This window comes from Drosophila kikkawai, chromosome 2L (assembly GCF_030179895.1).
Source record: "Drosophila kikkawai strain 14028-0561.14 chromosome 2L, DkikHiC1v2, whole genome shotgun sequence".
Taxonomy (NCBI): domain Eukaryota; kingdom Metazoa; phylum Arthropoda; class Insecta; order Diptera; family Drosophilidae; genus Drosophila; species Drosophila kikkawai.
The window spans coordinates 3,760,322-3,780,599 of NC_091728.1; the positions used below are offsets into that span (position 1 = coordinate 3,760,322).

Sequence of the window (20,278 nt, forward strand, 5' to 3'; positions counted from 1 at the left end):
ATAGGGCTTATACACGTTGGCCATAACGAACTATTTGGCTTTCTTAATTCGTTGCGCACATTTTCCCCCACAAGAGAATAATTACGAGTATCGGGAAAGCCAACAGAGAGAAATGTATTTGCAATAACCTTTTCCACCAAGCTGAAGTATTTATTTAACTTTCTCCTTTTTTTTTTTTTTTGTTGTTGAGATCCCAGTACATTTGGAGCGTTACTCCTGACCCCGGGGCGCCCACAGGTGACCTTAACCGTCCGTCCGCTCCCCAACACTCACTTTAACCCGTTGCCCAGCCCCCTCAATCGCAATCCGAGTCGCACACATTTCCCCAGTTCCATTTCCATTCCCATCGCACTCATCCACATGTAGTTAAACTCACCTAAATACATTTTTGCTAGAATAAACAAGCAACCTTGGGTGTTTACCATAAAAAGTAGGTAAACTTGAGTGCAAAAATTGCGTAGCAAATGCGGATGTATGAGTTGAGTTCACCACAAACACACACTCACAGCACACATACCCTCACACACACACAAAATGCACATAAAAATGTGAAAACGAACAACATTAACAAGCGCAGGTTGAGCAGGCGGAGAAGGTCGAAGGGGTTGGGGTTGGGGTTGGTCCGGACTCCTGCTTTTGGTGCTGGTAAAAACAAGTTCCGAGCTCTGACTGAATGGAAACGAAATAAAAATAACAAGCAACAAGCAAGCTAGCAGCAACATCAAGAGGAGAGCCCCCTAAGAAAAGGCAAAATGAACAGAAAGCGACGAACACAGAAGCCTCGAAAATAAAGCCAAGAAAAAAAAATCAAGTGGGCGGGCCAGCTATATGGTATGGCTATATAGCTTGCAACTATAAAAATACTTAACAATTTAGTTTTAATTGGAAAATCAAAATTATTAATTATAATGGTTTTAGCTTAGGGGAGTCCCAGAAATGCGGGAGAAAACTTAGAGGTCTTGGGTAAAAATAAATCTATATTTACAGCCTAAAATTATCTGTTAAGAGGTAAAGGACAATTTTCTGTGCTTAATAAAAATATTTTAAAAATTATATCAAGACCATAAAGGTTATATTTGTAATAAGTGAAAGTCTAAGCTAAATGGAAACATATTTCAGAAATTTTAATTAGTTTTTTTTCAACAAACTACAATTTTATCATCCAAAAATTACCCTGTAAAAAATAAATAACCACCCCCCAAATAAAAAAAAAAGACAGGCTCAAGAGGCTGAGGTTATACACCGAGGTAAGAGTTGGTAAAATAAAAAAGAAAAGGGGTTCCAACTCCTGACGTCGAACACATTACAAGCAAAAGCACTTTTGACAAAAGGAGGCGCCAGCGAAAATAAACAAACAAATGGCAGAAGAAACAAAGACGGACAAACGGACAGACACAGAGAGAGGCTCATGTGCGTGTAAAGGATTTCAAGGACTACAACATTAAGGAGCAAAAAGTATGGCAAGTATTTGTGCATGAACAATGGACGAGAGGAAGCAGAGAAAAATAAGAAAACAGACAGAAAAATAAAACTCACAAAAATCAACCGAGAAGAACCCAAAACACACAGCATCAACTCATTGAAGAGAGGCTCTGCTGGAAGAAAAAGGGGAAATCAACAACTGCGCCACGGATATAAAGTGCGCAACCCACACAGATGCAGACCGGATGTCATTAAAGTGTGCGTGTGTGGCAGCACTAAGAGAAAAAAGTTAGTACAAAAAAACGAATTTATTTTAAATATTTGTTTTGCAGGAAAAAGGGGAATTTGTACATTTTTAGAAAGGTTTTTGATATATATATAAAATAAGTAAAATTAAGTTGTTCTTGTCTAAGCTCATCAAAAATACTTTAAAAAATATTTAAAAAATTAAAACCTTAAAGACTTCCCTAATTTTTTTACATTTTTTCACACACATATGGTAGTTCCATTTTTCTTCACAGTGCTTTTGGGGGTATGGAAATGAACTGCAGTCGGAAAAGCCTGCAACTGAAAATGGCCCAGAGAAGAGTGCCAAACAAGGGGGCACAGTCTGAGGCAAAATGAACATGGAAAGGGTGCTGGAGAAGGACAGGATCCGTGATGAGCAACCGGTAAAGAAAGCAATTTGCCAGGACTGGAGGAGGAGAGGAAAGGAATGGATACCCAAGGAAATGTTTAACAACAGGGCAGCTTTAATTCGACAACAACCATCGGGGGTCAATGATAATGACAATGGTGTGCCAAAGGAAAATGAAAAGCAAACCGAAATTGTTGTAAAGGATATGCGAATTAACGCACACCAAGCAAGAGGGAAAGAGGAAATACAATACGTTGAATATTAAGAAAGAAAATGAAAATCTGAGGTGCAGGGAAAGATACAAATGAATGGAAGGAAAAGTAAAATGCACTTTCAGCAACACGTTGGGTGCAGGTTTAATTTTAATTAAAACTGGATTTTAATTTTAATTTTCTTATATTTTAATCATTAAATTGTACAAAAGTCTGAAGTTTTTAAATTATATAACAGACTTTGCCAAGGCAATCAGAGAACCTGTAAAGCGTAAGATCTAAAAAAATATAAACTTCATTAGCTTAATGTTTATGAAAACTATATAACCAAACCCACCGAAGTCAAGGTCTCCAAGGAAGGAGAAAAGAAGGGTATTTTTATGGTAAGCACTCTTTGAGCCCGAGCCACCATCAAGAGAGCCATCTTCTGAACTCGAACACTGTGTCCATACCAATGACTAGAAAATGTAGAGCGAGCCAAGTCGGAACACTAAAGGAAATATTTATAAATATAATAAATATTATAATCTAAACTCTCCTTGATTACCGCTTCCATAATATGAGAACCTCCTAGGCAATATAGAAAGATTTCTACGCCCACAGCGCAGGTATGCACCACATAAACAATAATGCCCAGGCCAGAGAACTACAAGAATAAAATATTTTAAAAATATACAGTTAAATATATAAAAAGTAAAACAACTAACCAATAAAATGTCCACCACACTGGTGCCAATAACCAAGCTTGAGGTTACAAAATGAGCCAGTGTTATCTCCACCATAACACCTGATAATCTCTCAGTCAGTTCGGCCACCTCATTATGACGATCCACTAGTCTTTCCATTTTCCAAATTATTCGAGCTTCCTGCTCTTCAGTGGGAATCTCTTCAATATTCTTAACCTCCAGTAAATCTTCGACATCATCCCGTAGACAAAGAAGTAAAACGGTGAAATACAAACAGAAACCCAGAAAGAAACCATCGGCTCCTACAAAACAAACTACGGTGATGTAACCATGCCAGTGGACCAGAATATAGGTGATGGGATATAGGGGTAGACGTAGTAGGGGATCGGGGAATCTGAAAATGGGGAGAATTTAATTAAATTTTTAGATAGAAAATTGTACTTAAACTAAGAGAAACCCCTTTGAATATAACAAGAAATTAACACATTAACACTCACATCATTTTAAAAGGCGTCTCATAAATCCAATCCTTGCCATGAGCTCGTCTTAGAATATTATCCATGAGATGTCTCACCGAATAAGAAGTACTTGTGGATAAACCACAGCATAGCAGTAAAAAAGTCAACCTGGTTGCCAAGGTATAGAACCTCTTTTTGTAATCCAACTTTCTTTCCGATTTCTGCTGCTCTTCCGTTAGGAATCTCACTCTCTGAATCAGACTCTTTAGCTCATCTTGATACCACCAAATGGAAACCATTTTAACCCAGGATAAAATACTAGAAGCCACAGGACATAGAGCATCCAAGGCCGTGGCTATATTTATGGGTATATAGTGTATGCCATAGTAAGCCTCGGCATAACATCCATAGGTGAGGATGAAAAAGTTAAAGAAACTCCACAATTTCACAGCTAAAGTACGCTCCTGTTCCGGATAGAAACCGATCAGCGTTAAAGCAAACTTTGGCACAGCAAAATAATGCCGTTCCATTGGATACGATTCGGTGAGGAAGCGAGGTAACAACATCTTGTTCTACGGACACAATTTTTAATTCATAATCCCGAGACTGCCCATGGCCTTTTATACTCGTTGAATGCCCAAAGGATATTCATTCACACACACACACACAGGGCACTTGAGCAGCATAATTGATGAGCTGGGCGTTGTCCTTGCTCATAGTTCGATAAGTTTTCGAAATTGTTAACCCCCAATTAGGCAGTGTTTTCATGGGATTTTCGGGTAAAATGGAGGGTGTGTTGCCAGCAAATTGGGCGTGTGCTCGTAATTAAACTTTAGTTTTTGTTAAACGATTTTTAATTACCTCAGCCATGAATATTGTGCGGGTTTAGCAGGTACAAAATAGGGCTAAAACAGGTACGTAAACAGGTAAAAAAATTACGTTTTACGGTTAAATTAAATACATTCGAATTATAATAAATAATGATTTAATATTTAAATTTGCAACAGAATAATTTTGTTTAATTTAAGGTAAAATATATTATGGACCAGAAATACATTTTTGCAATTTATTTTTAAGTATTTAGCTACATAATTTAATTACTGGAATCAGTTTGTTATTATAATTATTTATAAATACATGAAATGAACTCCAGAAATCTAAGCAATTTCTAAAAGCAAACCAAATAAACAAAATACTCGTTATAGTTGTAATTAAATATTATTAAACAAATTTAAAATATTTTTAAAGCTATTTTCTTACACAATCAAATCTTAACTCCCCTTCAAAGGACATTTGACATTCTTAGAGAATCCTCAATTCAGATGCCAGCAAGTGTTGCCTGGCAACTTGCAGTTTGAATAAATATTTTATAAGCCATCCAAAGTCCCCAAGTATGTGTTTGTGTATTTGTGTGTGTGTTTGTGTGTCGACATGTATGTGATGATTATGCAAACTGCAGTTATTTGGAGTATGCGGGGCAGGCCAATAAATTAATTTAGCTAGATGGCCGAATGGCTGACTTGCTGCTTCAATGGCTGAATGGAAAATTCGATGTGGAGAAAATTGGGTCGAGGCGGAGGGCTGGGAGGTGAAACTAAAGGCGTTGCTGAATGCAACGGACTGCCTGACGGCTAACAACAACACTGAGAGAAAAGAATACATTCCTATTTTAGAGAAAAAATTAGTAAAAATTAAATTATTTGAAAATAATAATAAATAAATCATTTTCTTTCAATGAATTTCTAACAATTTACAAAGATTTCCCTTAGAAAATTCCTATAATTCTCTTCAGCGTAGAATTTCTTCTAGCTGAAAAGCCCCTGAAGCCAATACCAAAAGCCATAGCCGTAGACCCAGCCGTAAACGTAGCCGGAGTCAGAGTAGAAGTTGCCTCTGATGGAGGCAAGTCTGACCTGGCAACGGGATGGACATTTAGACAAATGGACGGACGGTGAGGGAACTGGCTCTTTGCATAATTGATGGCTGCAGGTGTATTTGCGCTCAAATGAGGCATGCTAAACACATGCCTTTGACACTTATATACATGCCACACACACACACAGGCATACACACTAGATCCTGGATATCCTGCTGAGCTACTAACAAAAACTAAACTAAAGCTTTCTAGGTTTTGCAAGGCCACACCAAAAAAAAAAAGAGCCGAACAAAAACATTTGGAAAAATGTGTAAACACACTCGAATGTGAATGCAAATACTAAAAAAAAAAAATCTAAAGGATGACAGCAACAGTAAAATAAAATGAAAAGTATGCTAAATGTGTTTCAAGAATTTATAAATGGCAACCAGTGTTAGTATTGGTTTATTTACTCTTTTTGTTCAATACATAATTTAATAAAATATAAGAGTCTTGAAAAATTAGATTATTTATTTAGGATAAGGTGTTATTTCTTGATACTAAGATTATTTAAAAGTTATCAAAGGGTTGATTAATCTTTTACTAGGTTATTTATAGATACTTTATCGACATTAGAGATGTGAAACCTTACATGAACATTATGAGATATCGGAAATTTTTCGATAATATAAAATTCAAAGTTGAATAACTAATTTTTGTACATATAAATACAATATTTTTAATACTACCGTTATTTAAAAGTTAAGTAAAAAATTTTACTATATTTTCAAAATAATAATACAAACAATAATTCCAACAATTTACCATATCAAACATCCCCCCCTTCATATACATCCCAAAACCAAACCCCCACCTCGAGGCCCACTAAAATATCAACCCTTTTTCGGTAGCATTACGATACGATCTCTCTCGCTGTCGCTCGCCACTCGCTGATGGCTTTATTTAGCCTTAAATTTTGTTTAACATCTCTCCTAACAATATCCCACCTTAACACAAAAGGCCCTATGGAGGTCGGGACCCTCGGCCAAAAAAGGATCGAAAGCGTCCATTCAAATTGAAAAATTTACGTGGAAAACATGCAAATTTATGCCATAAACACAATGAGTTTAATGTGCGAGTGGAGGAGGACTAACCGAAAAAAAAAACGAGAGAGAGATGGAACTGGGCGCACCTCAACCTGTGTAAACTTATGGCCTGACAGTTTTAACCGCATTCAGGGGACGATTTGTAGGCCACACGGCCAGGCCTAAAAAAAAACACGGCCCTAAGAGAGGAGAGAAAAAACAGAAATGCCAGCAGAGAGAAATATATAAAACAGTCCATTTTTTTGTGGCAAACACTCGCTGCCTCTTCAATGGGCTTGCTTTTTCTTTTTTTTTTTTTTGTTGGAAGCTCTGACATTTTATTGACAAAATTATTGAACACGTTTTGACCGTGCCGAGCGCACAAATCTAGCCATAGCGCAGCTATGGCAACATAATGGCGACTCCTTTATAGAGGAGGCCTCATAATGCCCTCCAGGTCAAAGAGGGCGTGGCCGGCTCTGTGGTATAATGGCCGAGGTGAGTGGAAGCGCCGCGCGTCAGCCATTGAATTTATATGAATTTATAATTGAAAATTAAACTACTAGCAAGTGAAAATTGGGAAAAGAGTGATTTTTAAATGCTCTTGGAAATGTTTTGATGGTGCTTGGGTTAGGAAGATTTTGTAAATATTAAAATTTTACAATAAATTAGACTTATAACTAGAATACTTAGTAAATACTAGAAAGATTTAGATAAATATCTAAATACTTCCATACTGCCAGGAACCAAATTTTCATCTTAGAAAGTACTTTCATTTATTAGGAAAAATAATTCTTTTATTTAAATCAACAGAATCCTATTAATAAAATCTCAATCTCTTAAAAAAAAAAAGAATATTAAACTAATCTCATATAATTATTATAAAACTAAACAATATTTTCAAGGATATCTTGGCAAATCTATTCCGATTATTATACACAGACTCGCTGTCCATAAATTTCCGGCTAATGAATGGCTTATTTAATTCACCCCGAAATGCATTCCGGGCGCTGAAGAGTGAGCCGAGCACGTGAAGTTGAGTGCAGGCTGCACTCGCGATGCATTTATAATGACAAATGCATTTTTGATAAAACCCGTCGAGCGTCAAGGGGAGCGTGTATGTGTGTGTGTGTATATTGCGACGTGTGTGTGCATTAGCATGGTGTTCTGGCTAATTTGTTTGCCCATAGGCAAGTGTGTGTATATATATGTATATGTTTGCGCGAAAGCGATATGTCAATTTGGAATACTCCCCCACATACATGACATAGCCATCAAATTTATTATACAACATACAATATCCCAGGCTCCCGTTGAGCAGCAAAAAGCCACCACCCACCCGGCAGGCCACTCAGCACACACACACACCGTACACCCGAAATGGCCGCCTTTTGTTCGCCGATAAACTTAATTTGAATAATAAATTACGTTGATATTTAATCAGCGTTGTCCTGCGATAAAATCCAATGGCGGCGGCGGCGCCCCCAGAGAAGAATGAGACCGAGTGAGCCGAGAGTGTCGTGCAGCTGATAATGGATAAGCCAGAGTGAGAGGGAGCGAGGCGAGAGTCCTGGCCAGAGTCCTTTTGCGGCACGACCGCGAATCCTTCGCACGCACTGGCCATAAACTGCATGAAGTCATTATCGTTAAGCGGAATTTGTGTTAATCTGATAACAAAATTATGAACAATTAAGTCATTGCATGCGAATTGAAAATTTAAACCGCGTCCAGCGATCCAGAAAGGCGGCCAAACCGAACGTGCGGCTATCTGGGAGTGAATTCAAAGTGACATTAATGCCACACTAGGACAAAAAAAATCTGGCAAATGGGAAAATATATTTGATTAAGAATAAATGAGATTTTTTTGTATAAAAATACGAATACGAATCAATGCAGCTGGGGTTTCGTATTCAACATACTGTTAGTTTCCGTTAATGATAATAAAAAGTGTAAGATGCGTAACGAGCAGAATCCTAGAGTCGAAAACTGGCGTTACTCATCTTATTCTAAATATAATCCTTGCTTTTGGTAAGAAATATGAATTTATGACTACTAAAAATAATACAAATACAGATTAAAATAAAGAACATTTACAAATAACTTTAAAAAAGCAATTTAAAATATACAAAAAAATGAGGTACGAATTTTCTTATATTTTTTTCCAGTGCAAAACCCTGCTCAGACCCACATGAAATGTTCATGTCAATGAATGACTGTTTGTTTATCCATATATGAGTGTAATAATCATAGACCAAGGGGGCAATGCACTCGGGAAAATAATACAACCAAAAAAATGCAAACAGAAAAAGCAACCAACGCAGACACAGACACAGACTTCGCACAATGAGAGACAAATGCAAATTAAGCCCGTAAACAATGTCGCATATTCATATAAAAGCAGCACCGGCACAAATAAATTGGCCTAAAAATATAATAAAAAAAAAAAGAAAAGACTAAAGCCACCAACAGCAGCAGCCGCCAAACAGCAACAACAACAATAAAAGTTGTACATTTCGCTTACATGGCAATTATGTTAAAATATTCAAGCAGAAATGCGATGCGCGGAATGCGAACAGGTGAGGGACATGATGACTGCCAGATGACCTGTATACGTGTGTGGCAGGTAAATGGAATGGTTATGGTTATAATAAAGGAATTACATATAATGAAGGAATAGAAAGTGGTACATAATGAAGTATGTTTTCAGATAATAGTGTGCCCTATTATGAATACAACTTATTAAATGAAAATGCTTATTAATATAGCAAGTTGAAAGAGCATTTCTTTGAGAAATCAGATTTCATTTATTAACATTTTATTTCAATAACAAAATGCCTAACAAAACGTAGGGAATTTATATACAAAACCATAGCAGACACCTCTGAAAACTCAGTGAAAAAAATAATAATAAATATAACCCAAACAAGGCATAGACTCTATCACATATTTCAAGCCACTTTTCGGCGAAAAATTCTTTTAATTTTCCACCAAAGCTATACCCCATCTAAATTGAACAAAAACCAGGCACACAATGAATGCTAAAAATGTTGCTTCAATGGCAGCTAACATAAAGACCAGAAATCGGCCAAACAAATGCACAATAAAGTCATTAGAAGTCAAGTGCAGCTCGCAGCTCGCAGCTCTGAAAGGTATGCTACGAATTATTGTCCTCGTTTTTTAAAGAGACTGTGTTTGTGTCTGTGTAAGCAACATATGTTACGCATGCAGTTTCATTAAATAAATTTACAAAAACAAAAAAAAAACGAAACCCTTGCATTCTCTGCAATTATGGCACATTTGGGGAGGTGAAATGGGGTAATTTTGTGGCCGGAAAAGCATGGAGGGCACACAAGGTTGTCAGTTTCAGGACAACAACCAAAACAGGCCGAACAAAAACACACAAAAAAACGTAACCTAGAGGATCTAAAACCATTAAAAACTAATGAGATTTAAATGCAAATTCCCATTCCGGGGGGGCGTGACCAGCAGTGCCCTCCTCCTGTTCGCTGTGTGAGTGTGAATGTTGTGGCAAATGACTAAATTTACATAAAACCATTGTGCCCGGGGAAACGGCGTGAGAAGCGGTTTACCCCAACAAAACTCTCACCTGTCAGGAAAATTAGTTGCATTTTAAGTGGTGAGAGTGTGGGTGGAGGCACTGTATCTGTTTAATGACAGTTTCAGTTAACCAAGTTTTTGATTGGTGGGGCGAATTTAAGGGGAAATCTATTTCTCGAAGGTATTTGGCAGTGTTGATTATTATTTATTATTGAGATATTATTAGGAACCTAAAATATTAAGTCACAAAATATAATTCGTGATCAGCTAGCCGAAATAAAGGTGTTTCCAAGACTTATAAATTCTTAAAGCTTCAAAAATATGGGAAAAAACCTAAACTTAGTTTTGTGTTTATAAATTGTTTACAAAACTGTGTAATTAATAAAAATTCATAAAAAATAAAAAATTCCATAGCTTTTTATATAAACCTTAAATAAATTTAAACTAACTCCCCGTAAAAACAATCTCAAGTCCCCCATTAAACCCTCATTTTAAATTTAACTCTTTCAAGTTTATTTTGTTCTCTCCATTTGTGCCTTCATTGGGTCACTGCGGTCATTTGGGCAAATGTTTGCCAACGACAAGTGGTCATTGTCATTGTTTGCCATTTGGCTATGGACATTCCACTCCCCCACACCTCCCCTCTCCACCATTGCTGAAAATTTAATTCAGCCAAAATGAATGAAAAGTGCGAAAATTGTTGAAAGTGGCAATCAAATTTGCATGCCTGTAAATATATAATAAAAATGATTTTTTTTCACCCAGTTTTTACACAACCAACCCCGCTAATTTTTTGTATTTTTTTTTTTCCTCCTTTTTTTTTTGTACCCAGCTAATTGCTTCTAATGAGCAATCCTACAAAGATGACACACAACATTAAAACAACTTTTTCTCGTTTGCTCCCCGTCGTTCTTTGTTGCTGCTGTTGTTGTTGTTTGTCATGTGTCGGCAAAATGTTGACAATGAAAATGATTATGACTGACTGCAAGCTGGGGGTGTATGTTATGTGTGTGTATGTGTGTATGTATGGGGGCTATATGGGTGTATCAAAAGGAGGGGGAGTAGAGGCTTTATAGGGGCACAAGTTGCCAAGGGTTGGAGGGAATGAGCCTCGTCGTCGGCTGCTGTTTGAAATTGCTGCGACGTGTAAATGTCGCTAATGTGCCGAGGACACCGTCAACGACATTGTGACTTTGGATATAACTGTGGATGCACTGAGGAAAAATCAGAAGGTATTTTATATACACTATAAAAGAAAAGAAATACAGAATTCTCCATTAAAATGTCTCAAAGAAATTCTCAAAAATTATATAGAAATTAACTAAGCTATGTTTAACTTTAAAATTTTTCCTTCAGTGAGCTTAGCAGCAATGTGAGGAACTGTTGGCCATGATGGCCAGCTGCAGGCAGGTGTTTTGGTAAGCTTTTGGCCTTGTCTAAGCCAATGTCAAAAGCGCTGTCGCCTACAGAGAATCAAAGAAAACCGGGAAGCACATAGAATGCCTTAGTAAGAGACAGGGCTAGCTAGAGGGGAACACATTATGGCACACATCGTTGGCCATAAGGTTAAGCTGTTTTCATCATCACAATCCCACTCCCACGCCCCCTCTGGAAAAACATAGAGGGGCGGCAGCTGTCGCCATCAAAGTCAAAGTGCTGCAAATTAGATTTTTATGTTAATTAAAAAGGTACGCACACAAACCCACACACACACAAAATACATTGTAATAAACATTTTCCCCCGCCCAAAGCACAATCTGATTTTCCTTCTCAGTTTCGGCAAATCAATTGGTTGGAAATGATCTTAATTCGCTTAAGAAAATTCACCAAGCAGCAGACAAATCGATGATTGAGTGAGTGATGCAATGAATGACTGAACGGAGTTCGAGAGCAAGTCATCAAGTGAGTGTGAGTGTGCGTGAGGGGGGAGTGAGGAGGGAGGAGAGAGAGAGAGAAAAAGAAGGGGAAAAAGACAGGTGAAAGGTGAGCGATTAAATGACAGAGATTCCCAACAGCTTATTGAGAGATTAACCCTTGAGTGAGCGGAAAAACTTTTTGGGTGGAAAATTAATAGTTTTCATGAAGCTGAGTAATTTATTAAGTGACTTAAAATAAGGTTAGGTAAGGTAAAATTAGGTAAGGTAAAAATATAACTCATTAAATTACAAGATAATATAAGATGAATAATAAATTGTAAACAATTCCAGATAATTTAAAGATTTATTAAAAAAATAAGTATATCAAAAAGGCTTATTGAAGACTAATTTAAGTTCATTTAACCATCGAAAACAACTTAATTTTGTATTTTTTATAAGCCTCAATTCCCTTTTGAAAAATAAATTGCACCTGACTGCACTTTTTCACTTCACACACAAAAAACCTGACTGGCAATTTCGCAATTAAAATTTAAAAGTCAAAGGAAACTTTATATGTGACAGACAAGTGAGAGATACTGAGACAGGACACAGACACATGATATATGTAAATTTATCCCCTTCATCCTGTCGTGTCCCGGAATCAAAGAGTTGTCAACTTGCAAGTCAAACACACATTCCCCGTGAAGCCAAAGCCAAGCCACTTGTAAAGTCAAAGTCATTCAAAATATGCCCGCGACTTGTGCATACTTCATTTCATAAATTACGCAGGCATTAAAAGCGCACCTAGACATTACCGTCCCACCAGAGAGACCGGTAAGTGGTTACCCGGGGGGAGAGTCCCCCCAACAAAACGGAGTTCTCAAAGCAATTGATGCGCAACATAAATCTCCGAGCATGTGAAAAGAGAGAGCCAAGTCAACCTGAGATGAGTTGAAGGGGAAAATGGCCTGGGAGTCTCGGATTTCAGGAAAAGTGGAAAAGCTGCGAGAAGACGGGGAAGGCGCCGCCTATCAGTTGCAGCTATTTATCATTTAGAGATACTTCCACTCTCTACCCACTTGCCGGTTAGTCATTTTTACCCCCTCGACCATTGCCGTTCCCCCTTCGGTGTGAGTTATTGCAATTCTGCAACAATTTTTCTTTCGAGTGCCGGTGGCCACTTCAAGACTTTCATATCAAGTTCAGTTTGGCGAGAGAAAAGGATTTCAAAAGCGGAACGACGCAACGGCAGGTGGTCCATCTATATTTCTTGGCTTCTGTCTGCACTGCGGTGAAAAATGCGTCTCATTCAAATGGAAATTTTCAAGCTCAGGCAGTTTTCCAAGAACCAAAAAAATATGACAACTGAAGATATATGGTTAGGAAAAGGCTGGGGTTATTTAAATCTACAGAATTTAAATTTAAAAGAAATTTGAATAATAATAGATAACAAATAATTTTAAATATATTTTTAATATTTTAAAAATTGAAAGACTTATATAATCTAGTCAACTATATTATTTAATATTTTAAAAAATAATTTAATTAAATAATAGTAAATAATAAGCCCTTTTTATTTACCGTGTAATCCATCACCTTTTACTCACGGCTGTTTTGTGATTTTAATGCCGATTGACAGGGAGTAGAAAAAGGGGCCCAGGGCCCAGGATTCAGGCGAAGGAATAGGGGATCTAGGCAGGGACAGAGACAGATACACCGAAGGCAGCTGAGACTGTGACTGAGACACTGAGGACTTGGTTAAGTCAGTGTCAGACTGTGTTATCCAGCCGGTCCGTCAGTCAGCATCGTCCTGCCGGGAGACGGACACAGTGTGCCTCGGTAATGGACTTGGCACTTTGCAACTTGCCCATTCAAAATGTGTGTGTAAGAAGTTTAAATCGCATCCAGGAGGAGCAAAAGGACTGCTGCGATGCTCACACTTGAATAAATACCAGGACGAGCCGGATGACGACGCTGGCGACGTTGTCATTGCAATTGCAAATAAATAAGAAAGCCGGGAACGAGGGGCGCAAGGATCCCAGGATTCAGCAGGAGCTGGTGAAATCCGGCAGGGGAGGACGGGCAACAAAGTTGCCCATGGGCGGCGAATGGAAAGTGGGTGAAAAAGTACGGGAGAAATGCTGGTAGGTAGCTGACGCAGGTCGCAGGACGAGTTTTAAGTTGCTTGTAATAAAATTGCTGCAAGGACTTGAGAAAAGTGCAAAAATGAAGTGCACAGATGCTTATCAACTCGGTCGCTCTCGCTGCAATCGCTGCTGCTTTTCCTCAGTCAAGTTGCAGATACTTTTGCTATGATTTAACCGACACCTTCACTTGGGAAGGATGACGAAGAGGGGCAGGTAGGCAGGCCGGCAGGACAGGAGATGCTCTATCTCAGCAGCAGCAGAGGACTGTGGGTGTCAAAAAATGAGAAATAGCTTCGGTCCGATGGCAAAAGCTGCACGGAAAGAAATTCAAGGGGAAAAAGGAGGGATTTAAATATGATTTTTTATTATGTTAAATTGATTATCTGAATTATAAGACCTTCTTGATTATTTCAGACTTCTGCAAACCTCTTTTTACAGCTTCCAATTTCTCTAGACATTTTCACAATCATTCTCTAAAATTACCCATCAAAATTTAAGTATAATTTTTCTCTCAGTACCCCCGCACACCTGCTTTTATTTTCGGAATAAAAAGAAATGCTAAGTAGTTGGTCCTTAAGTCGGATTCCGAGAACATCTTCGAGGGCAGACGGAAGTTGCTGCAGGGGAGGGCGTGTCAAAGCTCATTACTTGTTGTCATGTTGCGATTACGTTGGCAAAGCTTACGTTACGTAAATGTAATTCATAGCCATGATGTGGGATGTTCCCCCGGAAAATTCAATGGAGGAAACGAGGACAGAGACCAGGTATCCCAACCAACCAACCAACCAACCAACCAACTTTGGTGTCATTATGAAGTGTCTGCCAGGGAAGAGGGAGTCCTTCCTTCGTATATCCCTGTTGTGATGTATGGCTGTCATTTCACACATGCGAGCAGGAGAAAGATTGTCTGAGTCGATTGTGCGAATGTCTGTGTCTGTAAATCTGTCTGTATCTATGTGTCTGCACCTAGGACTCTTTTTCTATGTGGGTGTGTGTGCGATAAGCCTTTGCTAACTAGCTGCATGCTCACAGATTTGTAGCAGTTACTAAAACTTCACTTACTGCAATGGAGTCTCAGCCGGGATAAGAGTTGTTGCTTCTCGAACGAGGGGTAAAAAATCCAAAGTAATAAGTCCTAAGGGGAGTCAATCCATAATGTGGCCAACTAGCTGGCGCTAATGTGATTTTCGCTTAACAAAAGCGCGCTTTTAGTTTAGCTTTGGAAAATGTGATTTCAAGCCAATAAGTATGCTCACATGTTTTGCCAGAGGTAGGGGGGCCATCCTCCCCTTCCTTGCACAATTATCGGTTAATTAAAATGAGCTTGCATGTAGCGGAAATGGGGAAAGAAAAGTTTTGCATTTAGATGGTATTGCTATGTGTTTTGATACCCAAAACATTTGATAAAATGGGTTTGATCGAATAAGTCTAATTTTAAATAAGAATAATGTGAGCTTAAAATATTGTAGATGCTTTGCTTAATTAAATTTTAATTAATTTTATAATTTTAATTTAATAAAAGTTCTTTAAATTATTAAAATATACTATAATTTCAATTATTGCCTTCAATGATATATATATTTTATTAATTTAACAAACTATGAACTCTAAACCGAATAAAAATAAAAAAAATCGCTTGAAACACATTGCGTATGAGTGATAAAATATACAGATATTTCATACGCCATGTGGGCATTACAGGTTTTTAAAAATTAAATTCTTCAAAATTCTTTAACTTTATATAAAGTCAATAAAAATAATCAAAAAATTGCATAACATTGCACACCTTTCACCACTCATAGTAGTTTTGAAATATATTACTCATACGTCATGTTGGCATTACAGAGTTTCAGAAATTAAATTCTTAAAAAGATATTAAGTCCTGTTCATGAATTTAAAGCATTTAATAACTTATTTTTACACATTAAATAATAAATAAAATACATATAAAACTCAATGCAAAAATAATCCCTTTAAATAAAGCCCATTATTAAAAGTTTTGCCACGAGATATGATCGCAAGTTTTTCACCAAGTTTAATATACCCCAGACAGTATCTGTATGGTTTATCACTTCCCCCTCACCACCGACAGCTTTTCAACTGAACTGCAAGGCATTACCCTCCCTATACATATACCGAGAAAAAATAAACTTTACCAAAGCAAAAATTGTTACTAAATGGTTTATGCACACATGGAAGCCGGCTGCAGGGGAAAAAACAACAAAAACCAAAAGAATAAATAACAGAACAGAGCAGGGAAAAACAACAACAACTACCATAGTTAGACGAACAGAACTGAGATGAGATGAGGAGGGGAAGCGGCGCAGAGAGGAGGCGGGAAAAATAAATGCAACATGTAATGATTGCAAAAGTTATAAAACGTAAATTAAGTTGAACGAATGAAGAGTTACCGACCGACCGTGTACCGGGCATAATGTAATGAAAATGGGAAAAAATTCTGCGAAGCCAAAAGGCAACACACAACACACACACAACATGTTGGGCAATGTTGTTTTCCAACTTTTAATGCGGGGGAAGCTGCTGTTGCTGCTACTGACGAGAAAAACTGTTGGGGAAAAACGATGAAATTAACTGCTTATTAAGGCCAGCCAGAGAAGCCTGTGATGGATTCCAACGACGACTACTTCAAGTTTGTCAAGTGAAACTTTCTGCCAAATGGCATGGAAAATGTTACCGCACTCTGCTAGCTGCCTGGCTGGCTGGTAAATGCGGGGGAAAAGCGGAAAACAGACGACGACGACGACGTCAGTGCAGAGCATCATTAATTATTTTGCTCATTAGCGTGTGTAAGAGACATTACTAACAAACGCAGCTCGCAGGCAGGCCGCTGCATAAGAAAATTCTTGAAATTTTCTTAGTTAAGGGTTTTGGTTTCCTCTTTCCATCTGGAGACATCCGTTTCCCCTTTGGCGCTCTGTCTATCCCTCTCTCGCTCCTTATCTCTGCATATCTGTATCTGTGTCGTGTCAAAAGCAGCGAATGCTGCAAAAAATTGCAATTGAAAATGGCACACAAAATGTAGCTGAAACGTTGAATATAAGTAAAGTGTGCGTATGCGATGGTAAAGTTTTGTGAATACTGTGCTTCGATAGTATCGAAAGGGGTGTATTGGGCAAGTCTTAAATTATTATCGTTATTATAATATTTCTAGCTCATTTAGCTAACTTTTTAATGTAGTCAGTGTAACTATTATAATATTAATTGCTAATAATAGTAATAATAATAACTAAAGTCCATCTATGTACATAAAATTCTCCAAATAGTTGTCTTATAATTCTATACATTTTATAAGATGGTTTTCTTTTGCTTTTTTGCCAAATTACTAATTTCAACCCAAATATCATTCACTAAAAAAAGTTTCAAAATTATCTTAAGGTATCTCCCAATTCGATTTTTCAATTTCCTCAGTTCTTTCGAGTTTGATAAAAGCAATTGCAGTTGCAGTCAGTGGCAGCATCAAGTTGTCATTGCTGTCGTCATCGTTGTCTGCTGCGTCACGTAAAAAGGGGTAAAAATGCAGCAAGGGGGAAAGAAAGTTTGAAGGCTTTAGGAGGGGCAGATCGGAAGGCAGGAGGAACATTCAAAGTCAAATCTACACAATGGCTTCGAAATGTGTGCTTAAACATTTTATTTATCACGCCAAATGCATGCATATGTGAGCAGGAAATGGGCGAACGTGTGTGTGTGTTGGCGTGAGTGAGAAAATATGCGAACTTTCTGCATCACGTTGCGGGTATTCAATGATTTTTCAAACACTTTCGACCCCCCTCCGGCTCCTCGCATTTATCGCAATTGTCTGCATTTCACAGTTTTCCATGTTTTTTCTTCGACGAGTGTGTTGCTCTTTGTTTTTCTTGAAAAGAGCTCGCATTTAAAGTTGGAGTCAAGTTATAGAAAAAGGGGTCTCGTCTCGGGTATCACACTTAATGCTGCGATAATACTTGCCTCAACTTTTACTCTTTGACTACGTGAGTTATCATTTTATGAAGACATTAAAATTGTTGAGAGATGTGAGCCTTCTTTGGCGGGAAATCCCCAGGAAAGTGAGAGGGTAAATAATACGATTTTCTTCACTTAAAAATTCTAAAAAATATTTAAAGTGTAATTACTCCAAAATTAAAGCTTATGTCCTTTTAAATAATTTAATATTAATTTAAAAAGGTAAAGAGATTTACGTTTATTTCATTTTCGATTTTAATTCGTTTCTTTTAATTTCCTTTACGGTCTTCAAATCCTTCAAATCACCCCCAAAAACTCAGACCCCACACAATCCCCTTTTATATTACGACCTGCGAAAATCTCAACTAAAATTAAAAGCAAGAAAAATTAAATTAAACCCAATGAACCATTAAACGGAGCACATAATCATTGATCTTTTAATCAATTTGGGCAGGCCAATAAAACAGTAGAGGATAACTTTTTGGGGGAAAGCTTGACTGCGAAAGCGAAAACGGGCCAAAAGTCATAAAACACTGTCTATATATATTTATATATAAACGTTAGAAGTTCACCTTTCGGTGTGCAGATTAGGCCAACTTTTAAATGGTTTTAATGTGCTTTTTTATGGTCCGAGAGCCAGCTATGGGAGTCCCAAGGCGTACCGTTTAACCTTCACGGCATATGAGTAATGAGAGTTTTAGTGTTTGGGCGTCGCATTGATTTTTCATTTTTCCTCCATGGGAAAACTCCTCTCCCTAATTACAAGAGGAGTCGCTGGGTTGTGTAGCTGCCTTTTGGCCTGTCACAAGATTAGAGGAGGGCAAACTTTATTCCTCTGCTATTTCTTCTTTTATTTTTTGTTGTATTTTTTTGGGAGAAAAACTTCCTTTTACTCTGGAGGCTGTGTTATGACATTGTAAGCGTCCGATAAGCAAATGTCACAGAGAGAGAGAGAGAGCGAGGGTCAAGCTGGGAAAGGGTCAAAGTTGCAGTGGCCTTCTGCCATTTGTCATTTTAATTTCTGTGAAAAGACAAGGAAAGTAGAAATGGTGAGGGGAATGGCAAAGATTGCTACACGGGGGAAAATACACAGAAAATTGTTTAAATAAATATATCAAAAAGTTGGCTAAATAGGAAAAAATAAAAGAAATTATTTTAAAATATAAATAAAAATTCCCAGCTTCTCTTAAAACCAGTTTAACAAGAATTTCTTTCTCAGTGCAGCCAAAAATTTGCATCACTCCCTCTTTCTTTGTCACTGTGACCCATGCCCCCCCTTTCAACCTTTCCTTCAGTTCTCCTGGGGTTTATCTTCGGGACTCGTTTCAGCTCCTCGAAACGAATAAAAAAAGTTGAAGTGAAAAAGTTAAGCAATTAACAAGCTGATAACTTTTTCGGCCCGACTTGCAGCAGCAGCCTTCGCTGCCTCGTCTTTTTCTACATTTCTTCTTCTGCTTCTTCGTATTTCTGCAGAGAAAATTTTCTTCGAAAAATTTCCATCATGACTTTTCATTTACTGTTTGCATACAATTCGGTGTCAGTATTTCGAGGTCAACTCCCCAGAGTCCCCCAAGGGAGCCGAAGGCGAATGGCCTGATAACCTCCCCTCGAGGGCTAAGAGTTTTATGGCCCAAAGGGGACAAAAGGAAATAAAGCAACGTATCCGGCCGTATCCAGCGTATCCGGTTTTATGTGTTCATACGGCATAATTGCGGTACGGTAATTGGCCTGACAATTGCGACGAATGAAATCGCTTCGCTGCCCGCTTAAGTAGGATATACTCGTATCACAAAAATGGCCAGGACCAAGGACTTCCTTTGTGCGAGTTTTGTAAATACATAAACTTATCAGTGGCTTTTATGCAGCGCCAAATAAAACAATGAATGTGCAAATGTGACTGCAGGTCTTTAAAAAAAAAAAGGCAATTAAAATCAGAAACCAATTTGGGAAACCTTTAAGGACTTGACTTAAAGGAAATTTAAATACATAAAATTTCTAGAATAAAAATATATATTTCAACATTATTTAAAATACATATCAAATATATTTTAGAATATAAACAAACACAAACAACTTTCTAAATCGTTCATAAAGTATAATAAAAACCTATAAGACATTTGACAAAGAAACATGCTAAATGGCAAAAACATTTAGTAAAGTAATAAATAAATCCCATAAGAGGATATTCACACCATTAAATTGCATTCAAAAACTATGATTTATTATAGACAAAATATGAAATAATAAATATTTACAAGTAACATTTTTAATAAAAGACAATCTTAGGCTGCTGTATAGCTTAAAAATTATACTAGCTTTTTAATAATAATAAATTTCAAACGAAACTAGAACTCAAACCACCCAACGATTTAAATAAATAATCTATAAAGTTAAGAAAAAAA

The 20,278-nt window shown here is 37.4% G+C and overlaps 1 protein-coding gene across 5 annotated transcripts in view; it reads right to left on the reverse strand.

Annotated features, from left to right (window-relative positions):
- The window catches only part of Or24a (Odorant receptor 24a), a 40,280-nt gene that overhangs the window by 13,424 nt on the left and 6,578 nt on the right, over window positions 1-20,278 (reverse strand). For 3 of the 5 annotated variants that reach the window (XM_070289203.1, XM_070289202.1, XM_017182865.2), the window contains exons 3-7: window positions 3,455-3,879; window positions 2,979-3,351; window positions 2,819-2,917; window positions 2,609-2,761; window positions 1,967-2,549 (exon numbers count right to left, since the gene is read on the reverse strand). In XM_070289203.1, coding sequence (XP_070145304.1) covers window positions 2,499-2,549; window positions 2,609-2,761; window positions 2,819-2,917; window positions 2,979-3,351; window positions 3,455-3,879 — 1,101 coding nt within the window. In that variant the 3' untranslated portion in view covers window positions 1,967-2,498. Of the gene's footprint in view, window positions 1-1,966; window positions 2,550-2,608; window positions 2,762-2,818; window positions 2,918-2,978; window positions 3,352-3,454; window positions 3,880-20,278 lie in introns of those variants that run through there. The other 2 variants (XM_070289204.1, XM_070289205.1) reach the window with 2 other exon arrangements.